At 45.2% G+C, this 17,755-nt stretch overlaps 1 protein-coding gene across 14 annotated transcripts in view; it reads left to right on the forward strand.

The window, feature by feature from the left end:
• JARID2 (jumonji and AT-rich interaction domain containing 2) overlaps positions 1–17,755 on the forward strand; it is a 241,473-nt gene that overhangs the window by 176,410 nt on the left and 47,308 nt on the right. For all 14 annotated transcript variants that reach the window (XR_013829978.1, XR_013829979.1, XM_079932713.1 and 11 more), the window contains one exon: positions 4,262–4,431. Coding sequence is in view for 9 of the 14 variants with exons in the window: in XM_079932713.1 (XP_079788839.1) it covers positions 4,262–4,431 (170 nt within the window). In the remaining 5 variants the exon portion in view is untranslated. The remainder of the gene's footprint in view (positions 1–4,261; positions 4,432–17,755) is intronic.

Here is a 17,755-nt window from a genome sequence, read left to right on the forward strand (position 1 = left end):
AACCTTTGCCTCTATCCTAAGAGCATTTATTTCTACATAGAGTGACACTCTGGGGGGATCAGATCAGTAAAGCAACGTTCGTATCAACACATCTCCCCCCCCGCCAACGCCCCCAAAAAGAGGCACTTTTGCTTAAATGGGATTCACACCAGCAGGGCTGAGCTTTGTTGTGACTGGGTTGCCATGGGGCTCCTGTCCCTTCTGGAAAAGGGACACCCAGATGGCCTTACCCACGACAAGGGCTTCAGATAGCAAGCTCTGCATTCTCTGAACTTGCTCTCTGAATATTTTACTCTTTCAATTCACATACACACATTTACACCACAGAAGGTGAGGAACAGCGATGATTTGATCTGAAACCACTTCTGTTCCCTAAGCCTCACTGCCCCTCAACCCTAGATTTTAACACACTGTAAATAAAAGGTTACCCTCAATGTATTTATTCATATATACATGTGTTTGCACATTTTTTCCTCAGTTGGTTTAAGTTTCTTCGGCTTGCTGGAGAGTTTGGTTTTAGTTGGTTTCATTGACCTTCCTGGCACGGAGGAGTCTTCTGTAAGGGAAATTCCTTCCTGGATCAGTTAATAAAAGATCAACACAGAAGTGAGTCTTGTGCCACTTGACACTCCTGTGGTTTGTGTGGGACAGACGCCCTCTGTATTTTCTGCATTCTGGCTTGCTGTGCATTACCGACGCGAAGCAAAGGCCCTCCTGGCTAAACTTCAGGCAAAAAAGCCTTTGGAGGCCCTACATTCTGCTTGTTTCTTCCCTTGATGCCCAGGAGCTCCACACTCTCTCCAGCCCCACCCCTGGGTGGCTCTGAACTCCCTTAGTTCAACCTAAATTTCCATTTAAAGCATCTTCGCCCTGGTAATGGACTGGAGGGTGTTCCTGGTGGAGGGATGGGTGGCTCCCATCTTGCTGGCCTGATCACGGCTGGCGCCCAGCAGCTGAGTACAGGCCCTCCTGGAGCTCCACCGCCGTTGGTGGGTGTCTGATCATGCCTGTCCTCTCCTGCACACCAGCCTCCTTCTTTCCCCAGCACCTCCAGGTGCAGATAACCTAGGTCTTCAGCACATCTGGACCTCCCCGCCCCCTTTCTGTACTGATTTTAATAACATACACTCATTTCCTCGTATCGGACACTCTAGAATGAATCACCTATCCCGCAAACATACCCCGAATGGCTAAGAGTGCTTCCTCCCTGGATTTGGCCTCTGAGTTGTGTCATTCAAGCTCTTTTGTTGCGTGGGGACAGCAAAGCAAAGCCACACCTTTGTAATCCCCCGGGACCCGCACACACAAAGCCAAACCGCAGACCTGCACTTTGCACAAAGTACGGATTCTTCTGGCCTCTTTAAAACAAGATATTGGTTTGTCTTGTTCTTTAGGTCCTGCTTTCATCTGCGTCTCACAAATACTTCATCACTTGGGAGCTTGGCTTAGTCCTCTGAGGGGTAATTTATTTTACTGCCGCTTTTTAATCTGTTATGCCCTTATTTTTCATAGCCTCCCTGAGAAAGTCATCAGGGAAAAAGCGCCTTTTATTTGAGCAACGGTCGGAGCATTTATCTTTGAGGTTATGAAATTGTAGAATGTTTTTCCGTGTCCTGCTCTGTTATCTGTGTTTGCGTGTTTGTTTTTCATTCAGGCTGTGCCGTCTTCTCATTATGTGTGGCATTTGTCATTGCCGACTTTTGAGAAAGCAGTAAACACGGAACATCCTGTTCACGTACAGGCAGTGATTCCATAAAGCCCCCTTAATGCCCAGGGTGTGAGTTGTGTCCATTTAAATGAAGATGTACAAATCAGAAAATTGCCAATTAAAACCCCTTTTCAGTAGGAAAACATTACAGGGGTTTTCTTTTAACAGGAAGGGCAAGTTGGAGGAGAGAGGGAGCTTGTTGGAAGAGGAGGGTAGTTCTCTTGGGCTCAGTCCACCCTGAGGGTGGCAGGGCATGGCGCCGCTGTCTACTTTTCTGTATCCTGTCCTTTCTCTGAAGTGATCCTGCTCAAGGCATGGGCTGTTTGCTGCCTGGTGCCAGTGAGCTGAATAGAGAAATGGAGAGTGAGCAGTGAGCATGTTAAAGCAGTTGAACAGGGTGATTTTATGTCTGTGAGTCTAATAATAAATTTGAGCTTGTAGTTTATGTCTTTCATTTTCCCCCTACAATAATTATCTTATAAAAATATCCATTTGTAAAAGACAGAAAATCTAAAGGGGACCGTGAGGGGGAACCAAATGCAAAACGGATCCTCTTCTGCGAAGGTTTGAGAAGCACTGCGCCTTACATCTCTCAGTCGGACGGGGACGGACACACACACACACACACACACACACACACACACACCCCACCCCCATCTGATCCTCCTTGAAGGTCAGTCCTCTGGGCTTGGAGGCTCTCCCAGCACACACTTCTGCTCTCTCATCTTCTGGACAGTCAGTTGGTTGCAAAAAAAAGAGGTCTTTGTTCCTCACAACACAGGAATGGGAGCATTGTTTTATTCCCTTACCATTTATGACGTTTGGAATTTCTGTTAAACCGTGTTATGTGGCTGTTTTCCTCTGGTTATTCCTGGGTTCTGAAGTGCTTTTGATTAATTTGTGACGTTTGTAAGATTTTAGGGACTGAGGGTTGTTGCCCAGTTAGTATGCAGCAGTCATGCTGTCTCCCTGTTGATCAAATGTCAGTTCATATTGGGAATATGACCTATTCAGGAGTGTTTCTGGTGGGTCGTAAAGGAGGCAAGAGTTGAGTCTGGGCAGGACACGGGAGGTTAAAACTTAAGGGAGCTAATTTTTACAAAGTGGAAAACCAGTGTGTGTGTGTGGGGGTTATTTTGTTAAATACTAGAATGTTAACTTAAAATGTTAGGGTATTTTGAGCACCCGCAGTTAAAGATACTATGCTTAACTGTTTTCCATGATCTCAGCGATAGTTAAGGGAAGACTTGTTCGTGCTGTAGAATTATAAATATATGTAATACTCAAAGCAGCCTTGAGCTGGGGTGGCTTTATCAGCCCCACCCACATAGGGATTGACTCCAGTTTGGGGTTCTGAGCAGATCCGTTTAAAGCCCTGTGCCGTAGGGCTGCTTTTTGATTCTTGTTTTTTCCCTGCTCTCAAATATTGTTTCTTGAGCATCTTTGTGAGCAGGGCCAGAGAGGTGGTTTAAAGCAGGACACGTACAGGTTCACATCCTCAAAGGTGTTTATTTTCCATTAGGCTGTTGATATCTTGAAAATTCAAGGAAGAGCTAATAGGAGGCAATTTATGGTAAAGGTCAAGCCAGTTATACAGGGGGTAAAAACACTTGGGTAGATAAAGGAAAACGGTTACTGGCTACAGCGTTAGGAAAAAAGTAAAGAAACCTTTCCAAGAGTCATTAGGATTCAAATTAATAGAGTGTCTGACATGTAAAATTGTGTGAATGAACAATGTCTGGTTAAGGAGATTGAAGTTGTGATTTGTAGACACCAAAGGATAAATTAGGGGTTTGGTATCTACGTAGGATGGTAATAGGGGAGAGGCCTGAGAAAGGTAGGTTAAGGCCAGTTTTTCAAATCCCTAACTAAGGACTTTGGACTTTTTGTGTGGGCAGAAGGTAACCCATAATTTGGGCATGAAGGAGGGGTTTTGAATAGACTAGAGAAGTGATCTTCCCCCCCTCCCCCCACCCCCTGCATTACAAGCTTTAATTCCAGGTGGATTTATTTGGCTGACTTGGAGTTAGAAGAGCTTAGAGATGGGGAGACTACTTCCTCTGGGGGTGTGAGACCAGGTCAGTGACAGGCTAAGGTGGACGGGGTGTCCTTACACAATATGAAGGCAGTTGTGCATGTGTTTGTGATAGTATCGTGTTAAAGCACAGAATGCTAAATAAATGTGGCAGATGATTTGTGAAGAAGCACAAAAGTCATTAATCCCGTGTCACCTAATACCGCATGCCGCTTTGGAGATACCCAGGCACACACTGGTTTGTGCACAGGCACGCGCTTGTGTGCAAACGTACACACATGCTCATGGTGCATATTTTATATCAGTGTAGACAATGTAGCCCTTTAAAGCAAATTTATTGCCCTTTAAAGCAGGCTTGTGGTTTACAAGAGTGAGAGAGATATAGAGAACCTTAATTAGAAACAAAGAGTTTGCTTGAAATAAGGTCTCTCTTCCCTTTTGTGTCATGATTTTATTGCTGCAGGTAGATCTATATCCTCCGATCTCTGCTTGTTGTTAATTTTCTTTTGCTTTTACAGGCCCAGGCTGCAAGCACAAAGGAAGTTTGCTCAATCCCAGCCGAATAGTCCCAGCACAACTCCAGTAAAGATAGTGGAGCCATTGCTACCCCCTCCAGCTACTCAAATTTCTGACCTCTCTAAAAGGAAGCCTAAGACAGAAGATTTTCTTACTTTTCTCTGCCTTCGAGGTAAGACTGTGTTGCCATTTTGGAGGGAGCGGCCTGGTTGAAGGAAAAAGGGGCAAGGCCTGTCCCCAGGAGTTTTGATGTTGGCTTTGGTCTCTGCTCTACAACCTCTGTGAATTCCCAGCCTGGTTTGAGGGAGTGAGAGTGTAAAGTGAGGAATCCCACCCAGAGGGTGCTTGAGCCTTCCTGTTTCTCCTTCCCTTTTCCTCTGACTCCCGAATCACCTTTCTTGGCATCTCAACACACAGTGTCACAGTTTGTAGTCTTACATTTTTTTTTTTTTGGTAGTCTTACATTTTTATAATTGACTTCTCCCTGACATCCTTTTAGGACCTCTACCACCCCAGCATCACCGTCACACACATGCTTTGCAAACTTGGCTTTTTGTTTTGTAATTTTTTTTTTTTTTTTGGTGGGGTAGTTGTGGATGGGTGTTAGTTCCCGTTTCCTAGTGTTTCCTGAGGTCTGAGAATAAGCCACGCTAATGGAGGGTCCACTCCCTCCCCCCGCCATACTACTTTAGGAAAAATAACAGTAGTGCTTTGTAGGTGTAGATAACAGTGGAAATATTGGTCTGTCCATACGAACAGGACCAGTGAACGGAGTGCACGGAGAGGATTTTGTAATTACAAAATTACAATTTTGTAATGAAGGATGGGTTTGGATTTACATGGCCTTATTTTGGGAAAGTCTTTACTGTAGGAACTAAGTGAGGGAAGAACACCGAAAATGGTGAGGGAGATTGAGGGGCCTCTCCATTTCAGGTAGGAGCATCACAGAAGGGCGTCTTCGAGCTTCTCGTTGCCCTGTTGGGCCATAGCATTTCAGTCTGTTCTTTGATTGACGGTGCTCACGTTGGTCACTGAATCGCCGCAGGTCTGTCAGGCTTTTCCATGGAAAGCGGACCCTTGGCAGCCTTTGTGATTATACAGATTTCATTGTGAGGCTCTTTGTTTTTGTTTTTTTTGCGGTACGCGGGCCTCTCACTGCTGTGGCCTCTCCCGTTGCGGAGCACAGGCTCCGGACGCGCAGGCTCAGCGGCCATGGCTCACAGGCCCAGCCGCTCCGCGGCATGTGGGATCCTCCCAGACCGGGGCACAAACCCATGTCCCCTGCATTGGCAGGCGGACTCTCAACCACTGCACCACCAGGGAAGCCCACGAGGCTCTTTGAAACTCCATATTTCATTTCTCATCAAACTCGATTTACTCATTTTTTTGGGGATCTGGATGGGCTCATTTCCTGTTTTGTTCAGAGAGTTGTAATCTGTTTTGATGTTTGATTGTCCCAGATCCCATCAGTGTAGCCCCTTCAGGCTGGCTGCCTTGCCCTTTGACACGTCCCTGTCATGCTCCCATCCCAGCTCCCTGACGCAGTGGAATGTCCTGGACTCTTGTTGTGTACTCCCTCCCTCAGCCCCTAGATCAGCCATTTCTTCTAAGAGCCCTGTTCATTTTAAGGAACAGCTGCTCTTTAGGAGCTAGGGTCTGGGCTTGAGGTGTGCTCATAGCTATCAGAGGGAAATGCGTTGTGTGTGGGGGGGCATGTGCAAGGGCATGTATGTGCACATGTACACACATGCTCATTTAGTATGCACATCTATGTCTCTAGGTCTATTAAAATCCATGAACGAGCACCAAGTACCTCCTAATTTTAGTTTAGCACCAAAGGGTTCCTTCTGGTTTTCTGGTTTTTTTTCCCTATATTAAACAGTGAGAAAGTTGACTCCTGTTATCCATAAATTGTTTATTTGATCTATCTTTTCCAGTGTGCCCCACCTCCCATCTCTTCTGCCACCCTCCCCACGGAACCCTTCTGATCTCACTTGGCTGGGACCCTGTGAACGGCCTGACCTGTGTGTGAACACCTACTTCTTCATCCTCCTTTGGCTCTCGCACACCACAGGGGCTGCCGTGGTCATTACACACACACACACACACACACACACACACACAGACACACACCCCTTGTACCAGTTTGCTTTAGGACTAAATTGTTAGGGAAGGGAAAATGAAGGGTGAGGTTTTTGTTTGAGATTACAGGCTACTGATATGATAGTCCTGGGAGACTCAAGACATAAAGGAGGAGAATAACTGTATTTCAGTGCAGACCACTTCTCCCTCACGAAAGGGAGGTGGGGTGGGTAGCAGGGCCTCCTGCCAGCATCTCCCTTGGGTTTGACATAGCTCTTTGCCGAAGGAGTCTAGTGATCCTAGGTGTTGAGGGTGGAGATGGAAAGGAAGGTGTAAAAACCCACTAGCAAAGAATCAAGTGCAGGATTGGCTGTGAAGGGTGAAAGGAAGAGGAAAGATGAGAGTGACCAACCGGCTGGTAGACAGTGGGGTGGTGTCATGAGCAGTGGAGGGTGAGTGGGACCAGGTGATCAGAAGAAGGAATTTGAGCCAAAGGGATCTTTGAAGGGTCAACAAGTGTCATCAGAAGCAAGATGGTTCAGGTAAACAATTAAAGCTCTGTGTTGGTAAGACTCTTCATTGTGTCTTTTTAATCCCACTGGAGCCACATTTACCTTGGAGCCATGCCTTAACTCTTTTCTTTAGGAAGATTCATTGATCGTGTTCTATTAGGATGTCAGAAAACTGCTCTGCAGATTATGGAATTTAGTTACGAGCAGAACTTGTATGTTTGTGCCACGTGCCTGTATATGCATGATTTGTTCACATCATATTTCCTCTGGTTTGGGGTGATTCAGGGAGGACCTGCTTGGAGAGGCATGCTTAGTACTCGAGTAAATGGCACGTAGGGAAAACATTCCCAAGTACCCAGCTTTGACATTTCCAGGCTCGAGACACAAGAGAATCATGTCTTTTCATAGACACAGTTTACTTCTGTCACTTGTCAGATGGAACAAAAGTTTCAGTAAGTGAAACATAAGATGTTTAATTTTGGAAAAATGCTCTGAGGCTTGGAAAGTTCTTCCTGCATTCATGAGCCAGACAATACAAATAGGTTCCGTTGTTTATTTTAGCTGATGTGCAATAAGGTTTTGACACAGAGTATTGCACTCTCTTCCTCTTCCTCCTGTGCTTTTTAGATTTAAGGTATTTTATTTTAAAAGCCAGGGCTGTGTGAGGTCAGGTGTGTTTACCTGATCTGGCTTTTCTAAAAGCCTCAAATGATAGGTGATTCGCTAAGTACTTCATGATATTGGAAATGTGATGGATTTGGTGGCCTTAGATGGCATACTTTAATATGCAGTTGCTTGAGCTAATTAAAACTCATATTTTGGGCTTCCTTGGTGGCGCAGTGGTTGAGAGTCCGCCTGCCGATGCAGGGGACGCGGGTTCGTGCCCCGGTCCAGGAAGATCCCACATGCCGTGGAGCGGCTGGGCCCGTGAGCCATGGCCGCTGAGCCTGCATGTCTGGAGCCTGTGCTCCGCAACGGGAGAGGCCACAACAGTGAGAGGCCCGCGTACCGCAAAACAAAAACAAAAACAAAAACAACAACTCGTATTTTGAGGTGTACAAGGGTTAAATAGACAAAGCCTGTTGTAGTGGTACTTTAATAATTCTCTTTCGGTTTCAAATGTTGAAACTTTTTTTAGTTATAAATGTATTTCATGTTCCCTAGGGAAGATCAGCAGAAAAGATGGAGAAACAGACCAAAAAAAAAAGAATCAAAATACCCCTCCCTCTCATCTCCCAGAGACAACCACTGTTTATCGTCTCCTTGGTGAAAATGTTACTAAGCCTTCTCTGTGCATATACAATACAAGTCACACACCCCAACTGGAATTGCATTATATTTTTATTTTTGCAATCTGGTTTTCCTATTTCACACTCTCACATAAATACCCCTTCCATCTTGTGGATGTCTCATCATTTATCTAATTCTTGATTTACATGTAGATGTATTTCTAACTTTTAGGTATCAACTGCTGGTGACACTTCCTCACTTAAGTCTTGGCCTCATCTGGCATCTTAACAGACAAAGTTGATAGTTGGGAATTTGATTACCTTTTTCTTTTACACCTGCATTCTAATTCTGCCGCTGCTTTTTTCGTTCGGGTTCCACACCAAACAGAGTTTGTCTGAGCCCTAAACTTCATGCTCAGCCTCAAGAGCCCGGCCACTCCATCACCCTTACAGGAGTCTCTGGGTAAAGGAGACAGTCTTGATAGGCTTCAGTATTGGTGGGAAAGAAAGCCTGGCTGCAGAAATCGTGAAGGAATCAAAGACCTGGAAACGATGTTTATTTCCAAGGATTACAGATCATCCTTTTCTCCAGTCCTCCGTTATTACCCGTAATAGTCTCAGCGCTAATTTGGAATATGGAAGAGAATGAATCTTGAGACTGAGAAAAAGCCGGCAAGTAGAGTTCTTTAAGCCTTGGTGTTCGTTACCCATCGTGACACTCAGCAAGCCCAAGACCCAGCCTTCTCCCCACAGCTCCATTAAGTATCTTCAGCGAAAGCCTGGGGTGGGGAAAAATGATACCATTAATAATTCTGGGATTAGTGTGTACATGTCAACACAGCAGTCAGTTGTTCAGGGATAAGAAGCTTTAGAGATTTAAAAAATCTGTCGTAAGGCACGCATAGACCTTTCAGCTAAGTTTGGCAGGGCTCTCTCCTTTCCTATTTAATATCATGACCTAAAATCTCTAAAGGAACCGAAGAGTGAACAGTGCAGCCGGCCCGAAGTGTTTGCCTGCAGTGTATTTATCTTTAAATGGCTGCTTTGAAGGGGGTCCACATGGCTCCTGCCAGAGGCATAATTAGCATCTTTTGCCGAGAAGGGGGAGGGGTGTGTGCCCTGGGCGGCGTGCATCGATTCTAACCATCGCTGCATTTTCTGTCACCGGTCTCGTTATTCTTAATGAGTTCTGTCTTCTTCTCTTTGTCCTGACTGTGATTATTAGCAGGTTAAAAAAGCTTAACACAGCAGAGCAGTGGCAGGTTAAATGATTCTCTTATTTATATTTTTCTCTTTATGGGGCTCTGCAAACAAGGGGATTCCCAAGGGGCATCCCTGAAAATACACATCTACACATGGTTCCTTCTTCTGACCGTAGGTGTCACAGTCCAGTGTCACAGTTCGGAGGAAAGAGAGCTATTTTGGAGGAGGAGCTCTTAGGAAAGACCCACGCTGTCAGCCGTGGCGAAGCAGTCCTTTCTGTTTTGGGACTGCTTGCCTTTTGTTTCGCAGGTCTTAGAGAATCTTCAGCGATCAGCCGTCATTCAATTGCTAATTAATTCAGCAAGCCTTTATTGAACGTTTTATATGCCAGACACTAGAAAACAGATTAGCAACATGAAAGCAGTATCCCTGTGGTAGGTGCGATAGACCAACTAGGCAATGCCAGGGTAGAGGATGCGCGTGTGGGACAGGAAGGGACTCTGCCCAAGGCTCTCTGGGATGGAGCTGGCTTTGTAGAAGGAGAAAGTTCTGCAGGAGCCCCTCCCAAGGCCTGGGATGGTGTTGGGCTTGTTGTTTGGAGGGCCCCTCATTAAAGCAGGGCAGTTAGACGTGTCCGATTCTGTGGGCCCTGGGCTGGATGTTCACCGACGTTCTTCAGCTGAGAGAGGAGACATAACACGTCCAGACCCTTATTGAGTAAGATGATCTCGGCTAGAGGAAGGGCTCTCTAGCCGGAGGCTGAATGATCCTAGTGGATCTTGGGCAGATGACTTAAACCACTCTAAGTCCAAGTGTCTTCTTTTGTAAAATAGGTGTGTAGTCGGCACACAGTTGCTGTGGAGTTAAAGTCATGGGTGTGAAGCAGGCCAGATGGTGCCTGATGTGGTGCCTGATGTGGTGACCATCCAGTGGACTTAACTTAGGTTTCCCAGTGAATTTAGGCAGACGAAGAGGGTATTGGAGGAGCCTTCCGTTTGCAACTGAAGAGGAATGATATAAAAGACCAGCTGAGGAGAATGCAGGTACCAGGAGAGACAGACCACCCATGGAACTCTCGCTAAAGGCATTCATTGGCTTTATTGGTAAGGAGCACATGTTCTGATAAGAGTACTGGCGTTGGGTATTGAGGAAGCCTGGGGTGATTTCGAGGTCACAGAATGAAAGGGGATTAACCTGCTATAAAGCAATTAAGTAATCCTCCAATTGCCAGGAACACTATGGCACTAGTAATGGACTTCCTTGAGCAAAATGGGAGTACTTTACATGGACTCTGGGGAGGAAGGCCTTCTTCACGGTGATGCACAGCTTTTCTTTGATGGATCCTTTGAGAGGTGTCGCATCTTAATTTTTGAGAGAGGAAACAGACAAAGTGGTGTTCTTGCCACCCTGAGGATTTCAGTGGCCACCCTCACTTTTCTCCAGATCAGACTGGCCTTATGTTCCTCATATGCTTGGTTTTCCAAGAGCCTGTATACTTGGCTTAGTTGTGCTGAGCAAGCAATTTACTTGCCAGGAGAGTTTATCGGGCTAGTTATGAAGAAATACGAAACCATCGTGTCCTTAAGCGCCAAGGAGGGGAAGGATGGATCCCCTTTAATTGCTCTGTGACCTCGATCAGTCGTTAAGACTCCAAGACATTTTGCTCAGAGGGTTGGCCCCACTCCAGACTAGCTGGCCTCCGACCAGGCTTTGCCCTCCCTGCAGATAGAGCAGCTCCCTTCTCCCTGCCAGTGGCTGCTGGCGCGGAGTCAGTATCCTTCTCACAGTTGCCTGTGGCCTCCCCCTTAGTTTCTGGAGAGTCCCTTAGTATTTCTTGTCCTTTCTGAAATCCATTTAGAGAAGGTAGATGGAAGTAAGGAGAGTCCTGTTTTGTTTACAGAGCACCTTGCTGGCGGCTGACAGCACTAAAGTCATCAGGATCCGTGTCCCAAAGGCAAGGTGCCCCTTCTACCGTATTTACGTCTGATAGGATATGTGGACACTTTCGTGGTGGAGAGGGCACAGACTTAGGTGTTCTCTGGGTAGTCTCTGTGTGGCCTTGATGAAGTTAGTTTCTGACTTGTTTCCACTTCTGCTAGGTTGAGGGTGCTGTGTGGTGTGATCTGCACATTCAGTTGCTGGGAGGAGATCCAGAGACCTCATTGCATTTGACTGGATGTGTATGCGTTTGTGTACGTTTCAGGTCACAGGTGTAGACAGCCTCGTGGGAAAGGCAGTAAGCAGATTATTCCAGCTTTTAATTAAATGATACTTTCTCCCATCGCTGTGGTCGGGTGGGTCGGCACGTGAGCCGACGTGTCAAGAGGGAAAGTGGTTCTCGTTGCCAAGTCCCTCGCGTCAGGGCTCTTAGAACACATGCCCTGCCGTGGGGCATTTCCTAAACGTGCGGTCAGACTGGCACATCTGGGAGCACGTAACTGAAGAGGGGGACACTGAAGTGACCGTCATATCATCACTTCCTCCCTGTTCTTCTTGAAAAAAGGCTCTTATGGGCTGAAGGTTTCCAGCTCTCACAAGGCATTACTCTGCCCAAGTTCCAGAAATTCTAACTGTTGAGTTCATTTTGTGTTTCCATCCTATTTCTGGGCACCGCACTGCCCCCCTCCCCTTGTTGCCAGTTTGCTATCTTTCCCACTTAGTAAAGCAGAGAGGAAAGAAATTGCCTATGCTCTCACCTGTGGAAAGTGACAGCCTGCTTTTATAGTTTTGAGTTGTTTTTGTCAGTGAAGCCATGTGTCAGCCTAATGCACTGAAGTGTGGGTGTTGACAGTGCTTTTGCATATGCTACCTCGTAGGCCTTTGGGGTCATCACAGATGTTATGTCTGAAGACATTAATCTCATTGTACAGACAAGTAAACTGAGGCTCCTGACAATGGGCACGTGACTGCCAAGCTGAGGCTTCATCCTGGACTTCTGGATTCCACGTAGAGTCCTTTTCAATGATTGGCGTCCTGTTTTTGGATAACGTGTGTATTATAAGGAAGAGCAGTTCCAGGACGGGCTTCATCGCCCAGGCCCCTCCTTATCCCATAAGGAATTAGGGGCTCCCTTGGTGTTTGGCCTTTGGCTGGCGGGCTGTTTCCCAAGCCCTGCTAAATGTGCCCCTGGTGGTGCCAGAAATGACATTAGCTGCATGTTTAAAAATTTTATTGTAATATTAACTACATTTTTTTAGGGCATGTGATATTAATTTTCTACTGATATAATAGAATCCATTTAAATCATGAATATGAATCATTTTAAAGAAAATAGCAGGTGGATATGGCACATCATCTCAGGGCCTGTGGAAGTGGGTGAGGTTTGGGAAGTCTTGGTGTAAATTCTTCTTCCCTGGTAAATTGTAAAGCCCGACCTGGAAGAGACAGAGGTCATCATTCAGTGTGTTAACAGTCGTCGCAGTCTTTCAGGGCACTTGGTGTTTACGTGCGGGGTGCCTGAGTGTTCAGGGCGAGTTCGGATGTCTGGTCTGTGAGGGTTGCTGGTGCCTGGATCAGCGCCGGTACATACACAGCGGGATGAATGGACCAAGGCAGTTGTACCCACTTTCTCCCTTGACTCTCCAGTTTCGAAGGATGGAGCTCTCTCCTCTCCTTTCACTTGGGAAATCAGTAAATAACTATCCCTTTCTCCCCCTACCCAGGCCCTACCGGGTCACTTTGAAGTTCTGTATTTTAATTTAATATGATAGTAGGGGCTGATTGCTTTCATTCTGTTTGTGTATCCTGAAGATCAATTACAGACACGCCGAATGGGGGGAGGGGAACAGCCCAGAGGTTATTAGGTCAAGCTACAGAATTTGACTCCCCAGCTAATGCCAGCGGGCAAGGAATCCCTTTAGGGTCTTTGCAAAATAGAGCTGAGCTATGTTTAGCATGTTAAGATAAAGAACTGGTCGGGGGAGGGAGGATAATGAGAACGAGGGCTTGTATGTGTACATGATTCATGGAGAAGAATCCAATTTTATAGAAACCACAGCCCAAATTAGAGAAGGCAAGCTTTTGGAGTAAAATGATTTCTGTTGTGGTTGTAACATACCACAGTTTGATTTTTGTCCAGATGAAAACATTTGGTTTTCACTTCAGTAAATATTGTGGAGACATTGCCAGCTAATTCTGAAAAGTAATGAAATACGGCTTTGGCAAAGCGCAGATGCATTCTGCACTCCCGATTCCACCGACTGATCCAAGTTCAGATTTTTTTTTCACGTTTGCTAATGTGCTTGAATAATCAGGAGAGAAAAATCTGCCTGCGATTTTAATAGAAAACTGTATATACTAAATACACACGTATAACTACCCGCCCCCTCATACCCTATGCAATCCTTAACGCTCTTAAAACACTAAAAGCATTTACTTTTCATTGATTCCTCCTTTAAAACGACAGAGCTTGTAAAGGAGCGAGATGGTGTGATTTTGTGTGCTCAGCAGCCCGTCTGACTTGCACGATTGGGGCTTACACCTCTGATGGGGAGAGCCCACCTGAGGACACCAGGTGTCGGGGCTGCAGAGCCCTTCCTTTCTCAGACCCCTTGTTTTCACCTCCTTCGCCTGTGTTTTGCAGCAGAGCCCTGCTGTAGAAAGGGAAGGTTATTTTCGTCCCCGTAGATCCATGCCCGTTTTTCTGAATGCTGAACCCACAATGAGCTTTTCAAAAGTTTGCCTCATCTGACATTTGGAGGGAAGACGTTTCCCTAATAAATTTTCTAGAGAGGAAGCTTACCTCTTACGTGCGAGAATCTATAAGGTGCCAACTATTCTTAACGAAAAATTCTAAAAACACGTATAGTCTTCTGTTTTCAGATACGAAATGTTAATTTAACTTTCTGTTCACACGGCCTCAATTTGATTATCTGATATTCCTGTTCACCCATTTTATACTGAAGAATGTGGGATAATTTACACCAGTGATGAACAGCACAGACTTCTGGTTGATTTTAGGGCTTCAAAATATCCTTTCCTTCATCTTTTTCTTTTTTTGTGTGTGTCTAGCAGATTCCTCCTCCTCTAAACTTATTTGTGAATTAGATAATTGAGCTTGTAGCCAGGCTAAGAAGAAATAAATATGCCCTATGTGAAGGTCTTGACTAGTTTGGCTTCTCAGATGCTTTTGGTTTTCTTTTATGTGTTTGAGGTTCTTCTTTGGCTTTTCTCTAGGTATTACCAAACAACTGTCAGTGTTTCTCCGTCACCTTGATTATGAAATGTGAGGTGATCTTACTGGTTTTGTGTCAATAAGAAAGAAAGAAGCTGTTTTTGCTGCCTTTCCCCTCGTGCCGTGCTTTCTCCTGATCTGGAATGTTGGCTTGGCCTCTCCGTGGCTTTGCAGATGGACATGTCAGTGGGGTCTTAGAGGGATTTCCAGTAGCTACATGGTGACAGAGCTTTGGAATATGCAGCATTGTACTCTGTTGGATTTAGTCTTTTCTCCTTGCTTCAGTTTGACTACAAGGTTAATGAGAGGTACAGGTATGCAGGTCCCCAGTAAAATTCTGGAGGTCTGGTTTTTCTGGGGGAGAAGGCTGTAGTTGATGAGGCCACTACTGCGGGGCAGGTTATAGATTGGCAGTGGCTTCTTGAACAAAGCCTGGAGAATAGTAAGGCCATAACCAGGCTTGGGGAGAGTGCTGTCCATGATGAGTGGCACCTGCGGAGGGGAGAACTGGCACAAGCCTAATATTTGAACCAAGGGCATCTTGCCTCTGTTAGTAATTAACTGACCTCTCCGCCTGAGGATCCTTATTATTGAGCATCGGTCCTTTTCCTCCACTTCTCCCCTCTCCCTTCTTTGTACGAGCCTCTCCATTCCCCATCTGGCTTGAGAATCTTCATGGCCTTTTATTTTGTTGATGCTTGATCTTCAGGTCCAGACCAACATGTCAGTCATCTGATGAGAACCCAAGTCACCTTTCAGGGTGAAAGCATTCTGCTTTTATCCCCTGTGCCTCCATCCTTAGAGAAATTGTGTCCTTTCCGACTTCTGACTGCAGAGCCAGTCCCGTCAGAAAGATTTTGTATTATTATAAGTTTTGGTTTGAGAGTGAGTCCCTCAGGAAACACACACCTCTACCTCCCCTTTTACTAGTCTTCTGTTTTCTGTTTCACTTTTCTCTTAGCCTCTGTCTTTTAGAATATGTAACAGGTTCCATCACTTTGTTTATATTTGCTGAGAAGCTGTTTAAAGAAATGGATTCATGGGACTTCCCTGGTGGTCCAGTGGTAAGGAATCAGCCTTACAGTGCAGGGGACTCTGGTTCGATCCTTGGTCGGGGAACTAACATCCCACATGCCGCGGGGCAGCTAAGCCCGCGGGCCACAACTCCTGAGCTCACAAGCCTCAACTAGAGCCCGCAGTGCCACAAACTACAGAGGCCATGCGATCTGGAACCCATGCGCCACAGCTAGAGAGAAGCCCGCGCGCCGCAACAAAAGATCCCACATGGCTCAACGAAGATCCTGTGTGCCGCAGCTAAGACCCAGCGCAGCCAAAAATAAATAAGTAATAAATAAATCTATATTAAAAAATGGATTCATAAGATTGGTTGTTTTCTGCTTTTGTTGAAGAAATTACCCCATATGCTGTCTTTAAGATGTTAATGAAACTTGGATTCTGAACTGAGCTCCTAACATCCCCTCCATTTTAGTTCTTTGGAACATAAATTTAATGTTGACCCCATTCTCAGAATCTTGAATGTAAGGAATGTGATGCTTTATACATTGGGTTTGAGTTTCAAAAACTCCTCAACAGATTCTGTAGGTGGCAGTTAATTATTTCTCATGTGTTTCATGTAGATTTTACCTGATTCTGTTTGAAACATAGATTTACTTTCCCCCTTTTGAAGTTACTCCCAAATGGCCTCTGTTGCAGTTTATTGCCTTTTCTCCTGAGGTGGGGGGGGGGGCGGGAAAGAGGAAGGTGAAGCGGGTAATGGCTTACTTCCTGGAATTATAGCCTTTAATCCTGCTTCCCTCCGACAGAGGGCAGAATGGGCTGTGGAAGTTACTGCAGGGTCTACAGGAAAACCTGCTCTTCACAGTACTAACCCATTTTCTGATTTCAGCCGCTGGTCAGTGCATCCATGATAGTGTGTAGGAAGGTTCTTCTTTAAAGGAAGTTAGATGTGGATATTTTGATCTCGAAGGAACTTGAAGAGATTTACTTATTTAACCTTCTCATTCTACTGAAGAGGGAAATGTAATGGCTGAGCCTGTAACTTCCGGGTGTTGAGTTCCCCAGCTCTGTCTGTCTGGCAGCATGTAGTGTGTTACCTTGTGTCATGTTACATGCTAGAATGAGTTGGAGTTTATGGTAAATTTCCTTTTCTTTCTTTTTTTTCTTCTCTCTCTCTCTTTTTTTTTTTTTTAACTCAGAACCTCTTTTGAGTGCTGAAATAAGGTTTCTCCTGCTTTTTCTTAAGTACTTAAAAAGTTATATTTAGGAAAGGATCTAACGGTAGGGGTATATTTGGCTGTGGAGGTACTTATGTATATCTGTGTGGATGGTAAGTTCCAACTGAAAACTTCGAAGAAGGAAGCTAATAAGGGTGGTGTCTCCTCTTTCTCTATTCAGTCTTGTACCAATTGTAAAACCACTTAGTACACGGGTAAATATACTGTTCCAGTGGAAATACGGCCAGATATCTCCTCCTTCTTCTTTTTTTTTGAAAAACTTCATCTCTGACTTCTATTTGATTAGACGATTTTCCCCAAAGCCTGTGTCAGACCTTCCTTCTGTTGAGAGCCTGCTTCTAATTGGAAGTGATCAAAGGGGAGAAAACAAAGGAAATGGCTTTTGTCAGAGTGTATCCAATTCTGTTATCCACAGAATTTTTGTCACATACATCCTTTGGAGTTTCATTTCCGTTCAGTGGTGTGTCCCACATAACTTGTAGGGTTTTGAGTATTGGTAGGTCATTGATGACAACAAGAGGAAGGGAGTGTCTTTGCCTTTGTGTTTCTGGGAGCTGGCCGGTTTGGGTTTCCCACTTCAGTGCCGTGATACCACTCAGTCATGTCCGTCTCCTTGTGAGAACATGCAGCCCCGCAGTTGGACAGGAATGGTTTAAACCATTGTGGTTGAAGTCTGAGATCCCTATTTGGGAAGGAGAGCAAATTTGGTTACTTGAATCTTGACCGGTGTTCCTGGAGTGTTAGCTCATTCACAGGAAACTGTCGAGAAGAAATTAGCTTCACATTTATTAGTTCTTCCGTTACTTGATAGTAGCTCTCCTCAAGATACCTAATGGGAAAGAAGATTTGATGTGGGGCCAGAAATTAACTAGGGGCTTAAAAAAATTTTGATCAGTTAATCAATCAATTTGAGGGATTTTTAACAGCCTTCGGTCCCAAACAGTTTACCAATTAATTGACAGATCTCCTTCTGAAAATTCATGATTTGATAAAGAACTGTATTGTGCTTCTTTGTAATATTGAGCTTATTTTCTGGTGTTTT

The sequence above is a fragment of the Stenella coeruleoalba genome (genome assembly GCF_951394435.1).
Source record: "Stenella coeruleoalba genome assembly, chromosome: 10".
Lineage (NCBI taxonomy): Eukaryota > Metazoa > Chordata > Mammalia > Artiodactyla > Delphinidae > Stenella > Stenella coeruleoalba.